The sequence below is a fragment of the Gossypium raimondii genome, chromosome 3 (assembly GCF_025698545.1).
Source record: "Gossypium raimondii isolate GPD5lz chromosome 3, ASM2569854v1, whole genome shotgun sequence".
NCBI classification, from domain to species: Eukaryota; Viridiplantae; Streptophyta; class Magnoliopsida; order Malvales; family Malvaceae; genus Gossypium; species Gossypium raimondii.
Window position 1 is genome coordinate 41,285,344 of NC_068567.1, and position 21,075 is coordinate 41,306,418.

At 37.9% G+C, this 21,075-nt stretch overlaps 1 protein-coding gene across 1 annotated transcript; it reads left to right on the plus strand.

The window, feature by feature from the left end:
* Window positions 1-8,705: 8,705 nt before the first annotated feature.
* Window positions 8,706-9,510, plus strand: LOC105795875 (uncharacterized). Its single transcript, XM_052628897.1, has 2 exons — window positions 8,706-8,892; window positions 8,999-9,510. Exons 1-2 carry the CDS (start codon window positions 8,706-8,708, stop codon window positions 9,508-9,510), a joined length of 699 nt encoding a protein of 232 aa, XP_052484857.1.
* The last annotated feature ends 11,565 nt before the right edge of the window (window positions 9,511-21,075 follow it).

A 21,075-nucleotide genomic window follows, 5' to 3' on the forward strand; every position in this document is an offset into this window, starting at 1 on the left:
AGCTTTAAGTTTTACGGTTTTTAGTTTTTTTAGTAAAATAAAAATTAAAAGGTTTGTGAGTTTCTCCCCACGCACCGTGCACTTGCATTCTTGCATAACATGAGCTCTCTACCCGGGCTTCGTCCGTTTAAGTGGAAGTAAACGCTACGCCTTCGTGAGTTAACTCGTCCCTCCGGATAGGCTAGTGAAATACTTCCGGGTTACATATGACTTATGCTTTCGTGAGTTAACTTGTCCCTCCGCATAGACATAAGTAAATGTAGTCCCTCGAATTGAGCTCGCGAGCCTGTGATAAGTGATGATCGATGTTCCATACTAGCCTTAGTAGGTGATAGTATGGATAATTCGAGTACCTTTCTAGAACCGAAACTACATATAGTGAACCGTACGAGCCACCCGATTAGAACCATGCTGAATCTTCGTCCGTTGAATAGTCAGCAAAATAAGTACACGGGAGAAACGTCTCTTACCTTTTATTTCTTTTACATTTACACTTATTTACAATTGAATTGAGTCTGTTTAATAAACTGGGTCGGATAGATTGTTTGATGGTATGTAGGGTAGGTTTTTCTAAAGCATGTTGGGGCAAAAAAAAAAAGAATGTGTGGTCTGTTCCTCCAAATTGCATGATTGAATAGTTTAATTTGTTAAATTTTCCATAGCCTTTATTGTTCTTTTTATATCTATTGTGATCTCTAACCAAAGTTATTTGTTCTTCATTTTATTTTTCATCATGCATCGTAGACATCTAATTAGGAAGGTGTTGGTTAAAGATTGGTTGCCAAAAATGGGTTTCTGATGGAGGAGTCAATTACACGAGTAACCGAGAAAAATGCTGTAGTCCGAGATTGGTCTTTGAGGACTCAAAAAGCGAAAGGGGACAGTTTAAAGGAAGGATACACCTCTGATCTTCCCGAGTGTGTGACTTCGAATGCTCGTCAGAACAATCTCGAAGACTTGACTAGGATTTGGAAGAAGTGGGACTCAGATACTAAAGGCATCTTCACTGAAAAGTACAGGGATATAGCTCACTTGATAGCAATTAATGTGAACGAGCAGTTGATTCAAGCCATGGTTCAATTCTGGGACCCAGCCTATCAGTGTTTTACTTTCAATCAGGAAGACATGACTCCGACCATAGAAGAGTATGCCGCTTTGCTTCGCATTGACAATGTACAATTCAACAGGATATTGTGAAGGAGCCTAAACCAATGACCTTCAAGAAAAAGCTAATGAAGTTGACGGGGATGACTGATACATGGGCTAAAAAACAGATAAAGAAGAAGAATGAAATCAGTTGTGGTCCGTGGTTTTCTCTTCGGGAATTAGTTCAGAATCATCCAGATGTTTTGAAAAGAGTAGATTTGTTTGCCTTGGCCGTTTACGGACTGGTTGTCTTCCTGAAGGTTTTTGGGCATATTGAAGTTGCGATTGTGGATTTCTTTGAAAAGTTGAGGCAAAGAATCAACCCGATCCCAACCATCTTGGCTGAGACTTTTAGATCTCTAAATGCTTGTAGGAGAAAAGGGGAAGGACGTTTTTTCGGATGCGCTCAGTTACTGAATGTTTGGATCTTTAGCCACTTTTGGAAGGTGGAGCGCACACCTTTCCACATGTTTTCAAAGACATTCGCTCTGCTGGAAGCACACCTTGAAAAAGATTGGCCAAAGGATGTCACTGAACAACACTAGGTCTCAGTTTTTCAGAACCTCCGTGCCGAAGATATAACTTGGGGAACACCTTGGATTCGTCCCTCTGTCTTGTTATACAAGTGTGGAAACCAAGATTGGGTGCTTTTACTAGGATTATGGGGAGGAGTTGGATATGCTCCATTGATGGTTCAAAGATAGTTCGCTTCGCGACAGTTTGTACCAGTTACCGATGGATTGGCACAATCGAAGTTTGCCTTTATGAGTGAGGGTTACATGAAAAAAGTTTGAGATACTGCGAATTCTTGGAGGCAAATCTAACTAATGGAATTGGCTCTCTATGCTGATACTATCACTATAGACTATGACACATGGAGGCAACGACGAGTGAAGAGTCAAATAACCCCACCGATTGATGAAGCTTGCCGGAATCCGTTCTCAGAGGAAATCCCATCCGAACTAGAAATTGCAAGACATGAATTTGAAAGTGAAAAAGCCAAACTGTTGCGAGATATCAGTTCTCTCCAGGAGGAAAACTTCCAGCTGAAGATTGATGTCCAAATTGAAAAATCCAGAACCGAAAAAGTCTAAAAAGAAGTGGAGGTCACGAGAAAGGATTTAAGAGACCTTCGTTTGGAAAACAAGAAATTAAAAGGCACTATAAAGAATAGTGGATTGGGCAAATCATCAATAGAATGGAAAGAGGAACTAAGTAATATCAAATGTGGGATGGAATTCTAGAAAGCCAAAGCGAAGAAGGAGGAGGAACGAGCTGCACGTGCTATGATAGGGTTGAGGAAGAAGAATGTTGAATACGAAACTGTGTCTAAAGAATTAACAGCTAGTCAGGCTGAGCGTCAAGAGCTAAAAGGAAAAATTCGAAGTCTTGAAAGCACACTGCAAGCTCATCAGCAACATTTGGATGACCTCTTAAAAGCTCTGGAAGAGAAGAATGGTCAGCATGACAGAGACATACGTGCCTACGAGAGAGCCCTCCAAGAAAAGGACATGCATCTCGGCAGTTTGATCAATAAGATTCACAAGGCGGCTGGGCAAATAGTACAATTATATGATGAAGCCGAAGTTCTTAGTTGCCAATACCCTCTAAACCAAAGGTCAAGCATATCAGAGTTCCTAGAACGAATAAAGAAACAAGGCGATGTGGCTAGGAAATTTATGTTACTGCTGAACAAGGATGGCAAAACTTTTTGTAATAGACTCTTTTGATTAATGAAACGCCCAAATATGAGGCTATCTTGAAATCAACACCCTTTTTGCATATTTTTTTGGTATAATTAACATTCATTATTCATTAGTCATTCATTCATTCATTGCATGTACATATCATCCTAATCGCTCGCTAAGGCTAAAACTGTCTAATTCACAGTTGTTACACTACGAGTCTGGAATCACGTCACTCTTATAGGACACGCCTAAGAGCTAGAGCTATGGACGCTGAACTCAATTAAAGAATGGAAAGGATGGAAAGAACCCAAAGAGAGTTGCAGAAGCAACTGGCCAAGTCGCAGCAAGAGGAGAGAGATTTGATGGTGAGATCTCGAGAGGAATCGCTCGAGCAAAGGGATCAAATGGCCAAAATGATGGAAATAATGACAGCCTTGGTCAAAGAAAAGGGACCTATGTAGAGCCCTGATATCGTAGAACCGCCTCAGGCAAGAGCTAGTCAAGATCCACTTTATCCCCCGGGATTCACTCCACCTCATGTCCATCCAATGCAAAGAGGATATCCCCAAAGAGAACCTACAGCCCTGGAACAACATCCTGCTCCATCTGCTCATCTAGGGCAAGGAATGTTTGTATCGAACCCTGGGGCTAATCCCTCGGATCCAATTGTTCCAGACCTAGATGATCCCGTAGAAATAGCAAGGCTGAAAATTGATGACAATAACACTCAGGATAAGTATAGGATCTTGGAAGAGAGGATCAAGGCGGTAGAGAGTGCCGAAGTTTTCTCTACTTTGAGTGCCAAAGAACTCAGTTTGGTACCCGATCTGGTTCTACCCCCAAAATTTAAGCACCTGATTTTGAGAAGTATAAAGGAACAAGATGTCTAAAGGCGCATTTGATCATGTTTTGCCGAAAGATGACTGGTTATGTGAATGATGATAAATTGTTGGTACATTGCTTTCAAGATAGTTTGGTTGGCTTAGCTCTTCGATGGTATAATCAGCTCAGTAGAGAGAGAATCTGATCATGGAAGGATTTGGCATCAGCATTCTGTGAGCAATATAGGCATGTATCAGATATGGTGCCTGATCGACTAACTATACAAATAATGGAAAAGAAATCGATAGAGACTTTTTGACTATGTGCACAAAGATGGAGGGATATCTCTGCTTAGGTAGAGCCCCCGTTAACTAAGACAGTGATAACGGTTCTCTTCATCAATACTCTGAAAGTGTCGTTTTAAAATAAATTGGTAGGAAGCGCCACAAAGGACTTTGCGGATATTGTAATATCCGGGGAGCTTATTGAAAACGCCGTCAAGAGTGGGATAATGGAAGGCCCCGAGAGTTCGAAGAGGACAGTACCCTTAAAGAAAAAGGAGGCAGAGACCCATATGGTTGGAACCGAGAGTCAATGTACCCCCAATCTGTATCCCGCCCAATCACGACCTCATTATCGCCCACCTTCAAACTTCTACTTTCCTCCTCAAAGTCCTTACTATCAAGCACCTCCGTCTTACCCCGTGTATGCCATGAACAACCAAAGACCATTCACCATGTTCCCACCAAATACCATGCCTACACAAAGCCAACCCAAAACTAAACAAAGACCAGTGAGACCTAATTCCGAAAGACCTCAGTTCACACCAATTCCTGTATCATATGGGGAATTATACCCGAAGCTGTTGGAAAACCAATTAATATCTCCACATTATATGGCACCCCTGAAAGCTCCGTACCCAAAGTGGTATGATCCTAACGCGAGCTGCGTATATCACGCTGGGAATCAGGGACACTCTACAGAAAACTGCCTTGCTTTTAAAAGGAGGGTTCAAGGTCTTATTGATGCTGGCATTCTGCGATTCGATGGTGTTAGCAATATGACTGAAAATCCTCTTCCTAACCATACTAGTGGGAATGTAAATGCAGTGGCAAATGAAGACGGTTGGTGAGCCAAAGTTTATGTTGCCGAAGTAAGGACACATTTGCGGAAAGTATGAGAGATGATGGTTGAAAATGGCTTGCTCTGCCCGTCTAGTAGAATTCTTAAATAAGAAAGTACAAAAGACCAATGTTTCTGTGATTTCCATGGCGTCAAAGGGCATGACATCCAATCTTGCAAGGAATTTAGAAAATTACTTCAGGACATGATGGATAACAAGGAGGTCAAAGTCTTTGATAGGGTGGAAGGGGCCGAGGAAGGAGAAATATATGCCTCTGATAATCAATCGATGGTTTCCCCTTATAGCGTCGCTAGACCTTTGGTGATTTATTACGAGGCAAAGAAGGAAGAAGTTAGTCGAGAAGTTAAACCAAGTTTGATAATCGAAGTACCTGCTCCTTTCTCTTACAAGGACAACAAGGCAGTGCCGTGGAAGTATGATGTCAATATCGTTGTGCCTAGAGGTGAAAAGTCAAAAGTTATGAATGAAGGTGTCAGTGGAGTAGGACATTTTACTCGCAGCGGAAGGTGTTATTCTCTCGAGACGGTTGAGCCAAAGAAAAAGGTTACTGGTCCGAGCCCAAAAGGAAAAGCACCAATGTATGAGGTTGAGGACGATGTTGAAATACCGCCCGAGCAAGAAGTTAAAAAGGATGTGAATGAGGAGGAAGCACGTGAGTTCTTAAAGTTCATTAAGCACAATGAATATAACGTTGTAGAACAATTAAACAAGCAGCCAGCCCGAATCTCGGTACTATCTCTATTGTTGAACTCGGAGCCACATCGAAACGCCTTGCTAAAAGTGTTAAATCAAGCTTATGTGGCGAATAATGTATCTGTGGAAAAGCTTGATAGGTGGGTAAATAATCTGAATGCAGATAATTTCATCTCTTTTAGTGATGATGAAATACCGCCAAATGGTAGGGGCTCTGTAAAAGCATTGCACATCACAACCAATTGCAAGGGCTACATAGTACCAAATGTCCTCATTGACAATGGATCTGCACTAAAATGTTATGCTTTTGGCCACGCTTTCTAGCATGTCGGTTGATATGTCCTATCTGAGGCCTTGTCATTCTATAGTAAGAGCATTTGATGGGACACGACGAGGGGTCATGGGAAAGATCCAAATTCCTCTAAAAGTGGGGCTATGTGCATATGATATCGAGTTCCAGGTCATGGACATCACGCCTTCATACAATTGCCTCTTAGGTTGACCTTGGATCCTTTCTGCTAGGGCAGTTCCTTCATCTCTCTATCAAAAACTAAAGTTCATCATGGATGGCCACTTGATTACTGTCGCTGGTGAGGAAGACATCGTCACATCTATCTCTGCTGATGCACCCTATATCGAAATAAGCAAAGATGTTGTAGAATGTTCTTTTCGCTCCTTGGAATTTATTAATGCTTCATTTGTTACTGAAGGGAATAAGATCCCCATTCCCAAACTGTCGAGGAATACCAAGATGGGAATCAAGCTGACTGTGGGAAAAGGAGCTCGAGCGAGGAAAGGTTTGGGAAAATATCAACAAGGGATGGTTAGAGCTTTGAAACCAACGCATCACAAGGGTCGATATGGTTTGGGGTTCAAGCCAGATATACATCAAAGAAGAAAAAAATTGTAAAAAGATCGAGAAAGAAGAATCGCGAGAGCTTCGGGCTGGGAATTAGAATGGGAGCCGTCGGTGTATCCTCCTTTGTCAAGAACATTTACATTGGCAGGGGTGATGTACCTAGGGCAGGACAATCCACAAGTCACATTATTGATTGAAAATGGTCTTCAGAATATCAGCCTAAATGCTGTTGACAATGAGAATGCTGAAATTAAGAATGCTTCAATGATACGCCCTTGTCCTCCTGGATTTTCTTTGAACAACTGGACTGCTGTGGACCTCATTGTAGTTTTTAAGTCCCCTTCAGAGTAATGCCCAATGTTAACCCTTCATTTTGTGTGTCCTTAAACAGTAGGGTTCCTTTTGTAAGAGCTTATGTTTTCTCTTTATCATTTCAATGAACATTAATGAAGATGCATTTCGTTTTATATTGTCATGTTCTTTTCATTTCCATTAACTTCGCGACTACTCCTTCTGTTCATATCCTTTTCTGGCATATGTCTCATATCATCTCATATCATTGTGTGTTGATTCCAATACCTCAATGCTCTTCTATAGCTTTTTCCATTCACCTTTTAGGTGCTCAGATATCAATGGCATGAATAATCCCGTTTTAATCCTGAAATCAATTTTGAGTAGGCTGTTTGTTTAGGAGAATTTGAAGCTGACGAAAATGTTAAAGATTGTGTCTCGTCTCCTGACTTACTGAGAATGGTAGAACAAGAAGAGAAACATATCCTACCCCATCAAGAATCTGTTAAGGTAGTGAACTTGGGGAATGAAGAAAAGAAACAAGAAGTGAAGATTGGGACTTCCATTTTAGAAAACACTAGGCGGGATTTGATCGCCTTGCTCCATGAGTACAAGGATGTGTTTGCTTGGTCTTATCAGGATATGCCAGGGTTGAACACAGATATTGTGGTCTATAAGCTCCCACTGAAACCAGAATGCAAACCTGTTCAACAGAAGCTAAGAAGGATGAGACCCGAAATGTTGTTGAAGATAAGAGAAGAAGTCAAGAAACAATTTGATGATGGCTTCCTACAAGTCTCCAAGTATCCAAAATGGGTAGCTAACATAGTCCCGGTGCCGAAGAAAGATGGCAAGGTGCAAATGTGCGTGGATTATCGTGATCTGAATCAAGCAAGCCCAAGGATAATTTTCCTTTACCACACATGGATACTTTGGTGGATAATACGGCAAAGCATTCTTTGTTTTCTTTCATGGATGGTTTCTCAGGCTATAATCAGATAAAGATGGCTCCTGAGGACATGGAGAAAACTACATTCATAACAATATGGGGGACCTTTCACTACAAGGTAATGCCGTTCGGATTAAAGAATGCTGGGGCAACATATCAGAGAGCCATGGTGACATTATTCCATGATATGATGCATAAAGAAATAGAAGTTTATGTCGATGATATGATTGCCAAATCTCGAGAAGAAAAAGAACATGTTGGGAGTCTCAGAAAGCTGTTTGAAAGATTAAGAAAGTTCCAGTTGAAGCTTAATCCAGTCAAATGTATGTTTGGGGCTACCTCGGGAAAACTGCTAGGTTTTATTGTCAGTGAGAGAGGTATTGAGGTTGATCCAAATAAGATAGAAGCTATACAAGAACTGCCTCCCTCGCGCACACAAAAGGAAGTCAGAGGATTTTGAGGAAGGTTGAATTACATTGCTCGATTCATTGCCCAACTTACCAATTAGTGTGATCCAATTTTTCGACTCCTTCGAAAACATAATCCGGGAGAATGGAACGAGGAGTGCCAAGTGGCCTTCGACAAGATAAAACAGTATGTATCTAATCCTCCCGTACTAGTACCGCCGACCTCTGGAAAACCATTAATATTGTACCTGACCGTGTTTGTGAACTCAATGGGTTGCGTACTGGGATAGCATGATGAGTCAAGGAAAAGAGAAAAGGTAATTTACTACCTCAGCAAGAAGTTCACAGAGTATGAAGCAAAATACCCGTCAATTGAAAAATTTTGTTGTGCATTAATTTGGACGGTTCGAAGACTCAGACAATACATGCTGTATCATACGACATGGTTAATTTCAAAACTGGACCCAATAAAGTACATGATGGAGTCACCTGCACTCTCAGGGAGAATGGCACGATGGCAGATCCTATTAACTGAGTATGACATTGTATATGTGAGCCAAAAGTCGATAAAGGGAAGCACAATAGCTGACTTTTTGGAAAGTCGAACAACAGAGGAATACGAGCCTTTGAGATTTGATTTCCCAAATGAAGATTTGAGGTGCATTTCAAAAAAGAGGGCGAGTCATCAAAAGAGAAGTCATGGAAGATGAGCTTTGATGGTGCATCAAATGCATTGGGGCATGGGATCGGAGCAATCTTAGTGTCACCTGAAGGGGACCATTACCCGCTTACTGCCAGTTTGAATTTCTTCTGTATCAATAATATAGCAGAGTATGAAGCTTACATCATGGGACTCCGTGCAGCTATCAGGAGGAAAATTGAAATTTTAAAAGGTACACGGGGACTCAGCATTAGTCATTTATCAAATTCATGGAGATTGAGAAGTGAGAGATCCAAAATTAGTCAGGTATCACGATCTCGTTGCGAAATTGGTCAAAGAATTCAAAGAAGTGACTTTTAACTACTTTCCACGAGAGGAGAACCAATTGGCTGATGCCCTAGCCACATTGGTTTCGATGTTCAAAGCAAACACAGAAACTGAGATAATGCCCATCCAAATGAGTATATATGAGACCCCCGCGCACTGTTTTAGTATTGAGGAGGAGTCAGATGGACGACCATGGTTCCATGATATCTTGGATTATATCAAGAATCAAAGTTACCCCGAGCAAGAAAATGAGAATGACAAAAGAACAATTAGGAAATTGGCGATTAGATTTGTTCTTGACGGTGATATCCTATACAAAAGGGGAAAAGATCAAGTGCTCATGAGATGCGTGGATGTTGTTGAAGCTAGAAAGATACTTGAAGAGGTTCATGAAGGAATTTGTGGAACGCATGCCAGTGGTTTCACTATGGCCAGACAGATTATGAGACTTGGTTATAACGGTGGAAACGGATTGCATTGGTTATGCAGGAAAATGCCACAAATGTCAAATTTATGGCGATAAAATTCATGCAGCTCTATCGCCCCTTCATGTCATGACTTCTTCGTGGCCTTTTTCTATGTGGGGCATGGATGTTATAGGGCCAATTTCCCCGAAAGCTTCTAATGGACATCAATTCATCTTTGTGGTTATAGACTACTTTACAAAATGGGTAGAAGCCACTTCGTTTGCTAATGTGACAAAAGCTGCAGTCTGTAGGTTCTTAAAAAAGGAGATTATATGTCAATATGGTCTACCTGAAAGAATCATTTCAGATAATACTTTAAATTTGAACAACAAGATGATGAAAGAAGTATGTAAGCAATTTCAGATAAAGCATCATAATTCTTCACCCTATCGCCCGAAGATGAACGGAGCAGTAGAAGTGGCTAATAAGAACATTAAGAGGATTATCGAGAAGATGACTGAGATATATAAGGACTGGCACGAGAAGCTACCATTTGCTTTGTACGCATACCGCACCTCTGTACGAACATCTACGGGGGCAACTCCTTTTTCTCTAGTCTACGGAATGGAAGCTGTTCTGCCCATCGAAGTGGAGATCCCATCCCTACGTGTCTTAATGGAATCAAAACTAGAAGAATTAGAATGGCTTCGAGCAGATATGATCAGCTAAATCTTATTGAAGGAAAACGCTTGAAGACAATTTGTCATGGACAGATGTACCAGAAAAGGATGATCACGGCCCATGATAAAAAGGTGCGGCCAAGAGAATTTCGTGAAGGAGAGCTCGTTTTAAGAAAGATCCTCTCGATAAAAAAGGACTTTCGAGGAAAATGGTCGCTAAATTGGGAAGGGCCATACGTTGTAAAAAGGGCATTCTCAGGAGGGGCTCTGATTCTTACTGAGATGGATGGGAAAGAATTACCTAATCCAGTGAACTCAGATGCTGTGAAGAAATATTATGCCTAAAAAAACAAAACAAAACACAAAAAAGAAGAAAAATCAAGATTAAAACCCAAAAAGGGTGTCTTGATAAACAAAAAGGATTAGGATGAAAACCCAAAAGGGCGTCCTAATGAAGTGGGCTCGAGCTTAAGGAGCAAGATGACTTGAATGGGGAGTCGAATGGTGAAGTTACAATATTTGAAGCATTCTCAGAAGCTCGAAATCTTCTGCACAAGAAGCTGTGCTCGGAAAGATCCAGGATGAAGAAATATGGAGAAGTTCATGCATTGGATATCTAGAGCATTTGTGGCCATTGAATTCGCTTTCTTTTCTTTATGACGATTTATTTAGTAAACTTTCCTTGTCAATTTCCTTTGTTTGTTACTTTTGAAAAAATATGAATGTGAGGTATTTCTTTCAAGCCTACTTTGTTTTTTTTATGCATCTCGTGTTTGATTCATTTAAATGATAAATAGTAAGATGCCATACTCTAAACAAAAGGAATGTTGAGCATTACCTGGATGAGAATTTAATAAGTATGAGGGCCCCAAAGCAAGAAAACAGTTCAACAGGGGGCAAGAGAGTGATATACGAAGAAATATGGATTATTTTCAAAATTTGAAGATGAATACAAGACCTGAGAGAAAAGTCAAGGATTGAAGCAATGAATGCAGTCCCTCACGAAAAGAGGGGCATGTGACAAACAACCCAGGGTGCATGGCATGATTATGTAGGCATAAAAGCATTTAGGGCAAACACGTACATATAATGATAACATTGTACATGACATATACAGGTATCCCAATAGAGTAAAGAATATTAGGAGAAGGATGCACAGAATCAATGAAGAAGAAGGCTTTTAGTTTCACCTGATGTTTTTGGAAACCCTGTTTTTCTCAAGAAATATTTTTCAATTTCTGTTTTTTTTAAATCAACTCATAATGCAAGAGGTGAGTTGAGCCTTGGGCACATGCCAAGGTATTTCTCAATTTCTGTTTTTCAAAAAAATTAACTCATAATGCGAGAGGTGGGTTGAGCCTCGGGTCATATCCTAAGGTATTTTCAATTTCTATTTTTCAAAAATCAACTCATAATGCGAGAAGTGAGTTGAGCCTCGGGCCACACTGAGGTATTTTCAATTTCTGCTTTTCAAAAATATCAACTAATATTGCGAGAGGTAAGTTGAGCCTCAGGTCACACTGAGGTATTTTCAATTTCTGTTTTTCAAAAAAATCAACTCATATTGCGAGAAGTGAGTTGAGCCTCAGGTCACATGCTGAGGTATATTTTAATTTTTTTTCAAAAAATCAACTCATATTGCGAGAGGTGAGTTGAGCCTCAGGCTGCACACCGAGGTATTTTTAATTTCTTTTAAAAAAAATCAACTCATAATGCGAGAGGTGAGTTGAGCCTCGAGCTATACGCCGAGGAATTTTTAATTTCTGTTTTTCAAAAATCAACTTATATTGCAAGAGGTGAGTTGAGCCTTAGGTCCTATGTCGAGGTGTTTTTCAATTTCTATTTTTCAAATGTCAACTCATAATCTGATAAGTGAGTTGAACTTAGGATCGCACACCAAGCTATTTTTAATTTCAAGCTTTCAAAAAATATAGACAAAAAAAAATTAGACAATCGAACAAAATTCAGTGCTTTTAAGTCTTTGCTCTATCCCTGTTTCACAGCGATGAGCAAAGAGGGGCAGCTGTCATCACTGAATTTTGCCCGGTTAGGGTTTTGGGTCGGGTTGGTCTCGTATGGGCCTAATGATTGGTCCAATTAGGATTTAATTTTGGACTTATTTTAGCCCATTTTTAATTTTTGTTTTAAATATTAATAAAATAGTAATAATAAAATTTTGAAAAAAAATACAAAAAATATAAATTACATTTTAGTCCCTAAACTTTTCAAAAATTACATTTTGACCCCTAATTTTTTCTAAATTTACATCTTAACCCCTAATAATTTGTAAATTACATTTAGACCCTTAAAATTTCTAGAAATTACATTTTGGCCACATATTTTCCTAAAATTGCACTTTTACCCCAGAAATTCTTCATCTTCTGCAGTTTGGTCCTTCTAGACATGTCAAATCACCCAATCGGTAGCCGAGAGTGCTCCTCCCACCTCCAGCTACTCCAGCAGCCTCCGTAGGTCATGATTGCTCCACTGCCACCTGAAAACAAAGAGGAAGAAGACAAAATGAAAGGAGATTAAAAAGAAATTTACAAGAGAGGGAAGGGGGTTCGGTTTTTAAGCATAAAAAGAAAAAAACAAAAAATCCAAACAACAGCAGCCCAAAAGCCATCGCCACCGTCGCGCCACTACCCCGCCACCGCAACCACCGCACCACCACCTAGAAGCCAAGGGAAACCGAAACAAAAAAGAAAAGCAAAATAAAAAACGCAGCAGCAAAAAAAACAAAACAAAAGTCCAAAAAGAAAATTTGGTCGTTCCTTCATCACCACCGTGCCCACCGCCGCGCCTTTGCTTTCCCACCACCGTCGCACCTACACAAACAAGCAAAGCAACAAGCAAAATATAAAAACAGCAAGCAAAGAAAAAAGAACAACCAAAAAGAAAAGGGAGGGAGAAAAGAAGAAAAGAAAAGGAGGAGAGGACCACCGCGCCACCGTCGGCCGTCGCACCAGGCAGAGGAAGCGTCGTCGATGGTGAAAGGAGGCTAAGCGCTCGGCCCGAAGAAGAAAAAGAAGGAGAGAAAGAAAAAAGACAGAAGAAAGGGAAAGAAAAAATAGATAAAAAAAAGAAATAGAAAAGTCAGTTGACCCGACCCGACTCGAGTTCGACCCGACCCACCAACCCGTGACCCGACCCGCTCTCCAATGACCCCAAAACAAAGCAGTCTCAAGAAAAAAAAAAAAACAAATGAGCCACAACCAAACTCCCCACTGTCCAAAGAAGAGCTCAAGTAGCCCTGTGCCCAGAAAGTCTGACCAACAGCAAAAAAAAAGATGTGAGCCACCAAGCCTAGCGCTTTGACCAATGAGTAGGCCCATTTTGTGCAGCCCAAGAGCGCAGCCCAGTAGCAGTAGTGCAACGCCAAAGAAGAGGAAGCCGTCGGGCTCAAGCCCAGAGGCAAGAAAGCCAAAAAAAGAAGAGAAAAAAAGAAGAAAAGAATAGCAACCAAAAAGAAAAAGAAGAGGAAAAAAAGAAAAAATAAAAAAAAGAAAGAAAAAGGGGCCCAAGTCGTGCGACCCGTTCAATTAAGCTCGTATTTTCGAGCTTTTCGGTAATTTTCTTTTTTCCATTTTTAATTTAATTTGTGTACTTTTATAATATCTCGTATTTTATATTATGCTTTTAATATTCTCTTTATCTTTATTTTAATTTTACAAAACATCATTATATTTATTATATTTATTTATTTTAATTTTAAATAATTTCAATAAATAAGGGAACGAATTGTTTTAACATTAAGTCGTTGATTTCATTGCTATTTTGGGTGAATATCACTAGTTTGTGTTAAACATGATACGCCCTTTTAAAAATCGAAAATATTCAAAAAATTTTGTGTTTTAAAAAAAATTCTCGTGTTTTAATAGAATCACGATTAAATATTAAGTTGAATCGATTTGACACTAATTCGATGATTTTATCGCTATGTTGAGTGAATATCACCGGTTCGTGTTAAGTACGATACACTCTTTTCTAAAAAAATAAAAAAATTCGTGTTTCAAAAATTTCATGTCCAAAAATTCTCGTATTTCATAAATTTTTGTGTTAAAAAATTTTCCGTGTTTTCAACAAAATTTGTGTTTCTAAAATTCTCGTATTTCAAAAATTTCTCGTGTTTCAAAAAATTTCGTGTTTTCAAAATAAAAAAAGTTTCGTGTTTTCAAAATTTCCGTGTTTCTAAAGTTCTCGTATTTCAAAATTTTCCGTATTTAAAAAAAAATTATTGTGTTTCAAAATTCTCGTGTTTTTTTAAAAAATATATCATGCTTCAATCGGATTACGATTAAATATTAAATTGAACTTGCGTTTTTGAAAATTAAGACAACACGCGTTTAACGAGATACCAATTTTGGAAGTCGCGAGGGTGCTAATACCTTCCTCGCGCGTAACCGACTCCCGAACCCTAATTTTCTCTGAATTTTGACGTGGACCTAAAATCGAATATTTTTTAGAAAATTTGAAAAAATAAATTTTCTTTTATTAGGTGTCCGATCACACTTAGAAAAAAGCTCGGTGGCGACTCCTTTTTCAAATAAAATTGAGATTTTGTTTTTAAATTTGCAATAATTACTTCTACTAGAGCCCGTGCCCAAATTTTTAGGTCGCTACACATACATTTGAGATTTTATTATCTTTTCATTGTTTAATTGAGTTTATTTTATATCTATAAATTTATATTTTACATTGTTTTTCATTTTATTTATAAATAAATACATCAAATTAAATATATAATATTACTCAATTATTAATTTAGAATATTAACAATTATAAATTGAAAACAACCAAAACGAATAGATGATTCTTGATTGTGTTATAAAAAAGAAAAGATTGAATAATAATAAATTAGCTTCCAAATCACAATTACTACTACATAACGTTAAATTAATAATATTATCCAAGTACATAATTAGTAGTACACTACATGATGACTATAATATTTTTTTAAATAATAATAAATTAGCTTCAAAAAATAGTAGAATAAAAATTAAATAAAAGCTAATTTATTATTATTCAATTAGTAAAACAAGGGCTCAAGTTTATGGTAAAATTGTAACGCCCTGAATAATTTAAGTCTGTAATTGTGAAATTTGACACAAATATGTATTTGCTTCAGTGATTAAGTGATTTGATGGTGTGTTTCAGGTCTTGGGTTCAAGTCTTAGTTCTAGAAAATTTTGTTATTTTTAGATCCAAGCCTTGTTGTTGTTGAGTGGGCTTATATAAAATTGTCTGTTAATATATATTAGAATGAGCTTGCTGGTTGAGTGGTAAGGAGTTGGGGTGTTGGAGGTCTTGTGTTCAAATTCTTGTTTGAGAGTGGGTGATAATTTTTTGCTCGCTTGTCTGATAGAGTTTCGATAAGGCTAAAATTCTGAGTTAGTTGTGAGTTAGTGGAAGAAAAATAGGGGATATGTTGCATATAGTTTATTTTTCGATTTTCTTTCAAATTTTTATTATTTTCTCTCTCCTCTCAATTCTTTCTGGCATTTTTTTTCTTTTGTGTTCTTCCCCATCAAAAGTTTTTGTTTCGTTTTACTTTATTCTGTTAATATCTGTTCCAAATCACTGTAATACGGATCCTTGTTGTCTTCGTCTATTTAGGTGAGCGAAGGGGGTGAGTTCTTGTTCGTTTTTATGGTAATGGTTAGTGAAAATTCTTGTTAGTATTTCTTTTCTTAGTTTGATTTTCAGGTTTTGGCAGCGGTGATTCAAGAAGAACGGGACTCTCCTCTCGCGAAATCGTAGTCGGAATCGCTTAGGGTAGTGGGTAGGTATCGAACACTTGAATTGAACCATTGTCAGTATCGTTGGTTCAGTTTAATTGAGGATTAAAACTGATTTTGGGAGTTTGGATTGTCGATTTTAGGTTCTGGTGGTCTTGGGAGTGGTATCGCATCAAAATCGAACTAGGTGTGTACCCCTTATATGAGAAAATCGAGTTTCAAAGAATGCCGAAAGTGCAATCTGTCGACGCCACACGAGCGTGTGGTCGCCTGTGTGGTAGGCCGTGTGTGAGACACGGTCGTGTATCTGACGAAGGTGCGGCTGTGGCTGTGTAGGCCAAACGGGAAAGACCAATTTGGGCGTATGGGCCCAGACAGGGATGCCACACGGGCGTGTGGGTTTTGGGCCAAGCCGTGTGGGTCATACGGGCAAGCCCAATCTGGGCGTATGGTACACTGTTATGCATGTCTGATTATTCTACTATATATATCTGATATCTATATGCGAGCATGTTAGGCATGATATTTCTGTATCTGTAATCTATAATTATGTTTGGGGTGGGATTTGTATGGTGACCTTCGCCTATATTCTGGCAGCTTGACTACATATTATCTGATATGTGTTTTAATGACACAATATGGTGTGTAGGGATGGGTGGGTGTTTTTAACCCTGCATGGTGTGATGGGATGGTTGGAGTTGGTGTGTAAAGGATGGGGGTGGGATTCTGTATATCTATTTTGTATATCTGATTATGTTATCTGTTTTTGAAATGGACCTAAGTTTGATTCTGTATTTGACTGTGTTGAGTTTACTATATGTTTTACATGTCTATTTCTGTTGGGTTACACACTGAGTTTACAAAAACTCACATCTGTTTGTCTATTTTGTTCAGGTAATCCACAGACTTAGGCAGATCGGTGCGGCGGAGTCTCATGATGACAACGAGTTGTGAACTATTTCTAATATTGATTTATTTATTTTTAAGTATTATTTTTCTGAGAGTTTTGTAATTATTGGACTCTCCCTGTTTGAATTTTATTCTAGTTTTGGATGTGCTTTAACCTTTATTGTGACATTTGACTAAAATCGCAGTTTTACGAAAACAAAGGTTTTTCCAAAAAATACGAATTGGATTTTTAAAGTAAAAATGGGTTCTAAACACTCTGCTATAAACAATGTTTTGGCAATTGGTTTAATTAAATAACACTTTTTAGTAATAGTAGTCAAACATGGATGGTTTATTTCAAACCATTTTACAAATCTTTGTCGAAATAACACTATTCTTAAAACCCTTCTTAGTGACATCTCCAGATTTGGCCATAACGTCTAGGCCAAGTTTGGGGTGTTACGAAAATCGTAAAACATGAAGACAATTAGGGACACACCATTCTTAGGGCTCCAAGCTTTTAACTTCAAAATTCAAGTAAGTCATTGGTTATTTTCTTGTAATTTTTATAGATTTGAGGTCACGGGAGCTTGATTTAGCTAGCTCATGTGCCAGTTTTTAAAACTATTAAAGCTTTAGAAAGTTGTCATTATTGATTTCTTGAAGTTTTAGGTGTTAAGTTGATAGATTTTAAGCTTAGATGTGAGAAATGACTAAATTGTAAAGCTTAATTAATAGTTTCACACATTAGGACTAAAATGAATAAAATGTAAAGTAAAAATAAGAAATAGGAAGTCTCTAATGTATAATAGTCGAATCAGAATTCAATTTGAAGCTTTAAATTGAAAGTTATGTTAGTCTCGATTTTAAGGACTAAATTGAATAAATTACAAAATTTGTATAATTTGATAATTAAGCGTGATTTGATTGATTATTGATAGTGATATATGTTTTATGTTAATATGAAGCTAAAGCCTTATCAGTTTGAAAAATATATTACTGAAAAAATTAGGTAAGACATTTTACGGGAATAAGGGGGTAATTTTATGTTAATTGGAAAATCTTTGTAACACCCCAAACCAGACCTAAAAGTTATGACCAAATTCGGAAGTGTTATGAATAAGGGTTTTGAAACCAATGATACTTCGATAAAACCATGTTTAGTTACTTGATAAAATGTCCAAGTTTTATAAAACATATTTATATATATTACTGAAACCCTTACATGTTGTCTTTTAAAGTTAACCAATTATTTCGCAGCAGAAGTTTAAAAATCGTTTAAAACAAAACCACGCTTGTGTTTTCAAAAATAACATTTGTTCGCGTAAAATCGGTATTTTGTCGAATCATCGCAGTTTAGAAATCATACGTAGTCAAACCCCAAAAATTCAAACCAAACAGTTCAAAAAAGTCCGAAGAGTCCAAAAGTTACAAAACTCTCATGAAAATCAGAAATTCCAGTAAAACCGTTAAATAATTATAATAATAAAAACAATTTTCGTCAAGTGGTCATCGCTGAGCCCTCGTCGCACTGACCCGCCTATGTCTCTGGATTAATTGAACAGAACAGACAAACATATGTGAGTTTTCGTAAACTCAGTGTGTAACCCAACAGATATAATCATGCAACATATATAGAATTTCATATATAGTCAGATACAGATTCGAACCTAAGACCATAACAGAAATAGATATTAGAATTAGATGTACAGAACATATATACAGAATCCTACCCCCATCCTCTATACACCATCTCCAACCATCCCATCACACCATGTGGGGTTAAATGCTCCCACCCATCCCTACAAACCATATAGTGTCGATGCGACACATAACAGATAATATGCAGTCAAGTTATCAGAATATAGGTGAAAGGTCGTCGTACAGATCACTTCCTCCACTTATACAAATCTCACCCCAAACACAGATATAGAATACAGATGCAAAAATAATAGAATAAACATGCTTAACATGCTCATATACAGATAAATACATACTTAACAGTATAGTCAGGCATACATATCAATTTCCTACTCAAATCAGACTATGGGAGTATAGATCACATTAAATAGGGTTTGGTTAGCCCTTACTGACCCTACGGTAGGACTATAGTCGATCGGAACGACCCGTGCGACCCTAAGGAAATTTTCAAAATTTTGGGCCCACATGCCCATGTGGCCCACACAGCCTAGCCCAAAACCCACCCGCCTGTGTAGTCCACACGCCCAACCTAGTCTTGCCTGTGTGGCCCACACGGCCACACTTACACCGTCACATGGCCGTGTCAAGCGCACGGCCATGCCTTCGTCAGTCACACAGCCGTATCTCACACATGGCCAGCCACACGCCTGAGTGGCGTCGACAGACCCAATTTTTGACTTTCGTTGAACCTCGTTTTCTCGAGCTAGGGGTACACACCTGGTTCGTTTTTTGAAGAATTCACACCCTCGGAGTGAACAACACCTAAAATTGTCAACTAAAACACCCACAATTAACTTTAATTCACAAATCCAACCGAGACACCTCTTGGGCACAACTCGAAAACACAACAGAAAACTGCACTAAAACAATCCAAAAATTTACCCTAGACAATAGCAGCCTCGAAACTTCACTACACCACTGAAGGGTCTCGGTTTTCCTGAAGAGCACCTACCAAAACGGTATACCGGATTAACTCAAACATCAATAGAGACAAAAGTACAAAAAAGGACTCCCACAACACCAAGACGAACCCTTACCTTCAAAATCGTACGACGGAAACAAAAAGTAAAACACCGCAATTGGAAGAGGAAATTTCGACAGGAATCAACAAGGAAGAAAGAAGGAAATTTGATAGGAGAAGAGTATAGAAACATCAGAAAGAGAGAGAGTTTTCTCTTTTTTTTAGGAGAAAGAAAATAAAAGATTTTTAACTCAAATTAAATTTTTTGTAACACATCCCTAAAATCTCTCTAACTCCCCACTACTCCACTAACCCAAACCAACCACTTCAGAATTCCAGCCCCACCGAAACTTTGTCAGACAACCAAGACAAAAATTAATATCCATACTTGCACAAGAATTCAAACACGAGACCTCAAGGCAAGCTAACTCGTTACCACTCAAACCAGCAGGCTCGTTCTAATATGAGTTTACAAACAATATTATATAAGCCCACCCAACAAGGATAAGGCTTGGATAAAAAATAACAAAATTTTCCAAATGTAGGGCTTGAACCCAAGACCTCGTACACACACCAAAATACTAACCACTGAAGCAAATACATAGTTATGTTAGGTTTCACAAAAACAGACTTAAATTAGTCAGGGCGTTACAATATTTTACGTTGATCATCCTATTTTACATTAAACAAACATCAAAAAAGACTAAAAATATTTTCCATAAAAACTTTTACATAAAACAAACGGAACCTTATGTTCTAGAAACAACTCTTCTTCATCTTTATCCTATTTTCTTAATACTATTCTCCCTCTCTCTTATTTTTTCCACTCTCAAATTATCCAATTTTCTAGAATCAAACCATCTTCATCTTCATATTCATCCTATTTTCATTTCGAGATAGTCCTCACACCATTGGTTACCGTTGTTCAACCCAAGAAATTTTGAGATTTAATAAAAATTATCATTTAAATATTGTTTTTTAGTTTTATTTTCTAAAAGAAAAGAAAAGAATCGAATATCTAAAAGATTAGGATGAGATTTTCACCCCAAAAATCTAGTAGCTCACTCCATCTTTTATTATTTTTCTTTAGGTTTGTGTTATTCAACTTTCCATTAATGGTTATTTGATGTATTGTTATGAAAAAATATTAAAAGATTACAGGTCATAATTAAAATGAGGAATAATATTTTTGATAAAAAGAAGAAGAAATATTTTTTTTTTCTTATCAAAAGAGAGCCCGCTTATAATAATAATAAAAAATGATAGCAAAGGACTATTTTGGAACCCAAAAGAAAAATGCTATTACAGGAGGATTGTCTGAGTAGGTGATTCAGGGAACTCCCTTGAACGACCAATAGGCAATTCAACAAAAAAAAAAAAAAAACCAAACAAACCATAAACCCGATTAAATAAAGGCTGCATTGAAGTGCAATTACATTCAAGTAAACATCCTGTTAAAGTTTAGATTTCATATAGGCTTGATTATAGCTAAGGTCATCCGCTTAATATGAAAGTTCATTAAAAAAAATAAGAAGATTTGGATAAAAAAAAAAAGGTTTGAAAAATGAGTTTGAACAAAAATTAAGGCCCATTTTTTAAAATAGACTAAATCTTAGATAGAAATTTTTTGATCTCGAGCTCGAACCGATCCAAACATATTATATTATACAAGAATAAAAACAGTTCTTCTTGAATGCACCGTGTAAATATCCA

Excerpts from the sequence above, each read along its gene's own strand:
- LOC105795875 (XM_052628897.1), top strand. The coding sequence starts at position 8,706 with ATGAGCTTTGATGGTGCATCAAATGCATTGGGGCATGGGATCGGAGCA. Across the intron at positions 8,893-8,998 it reads GAAAATTGAAATTTTAAAAG|AATTCAAAGAAGTGACTTTT; the intron begins GTACACGGGGAC and ends AATTGGTCAAAG.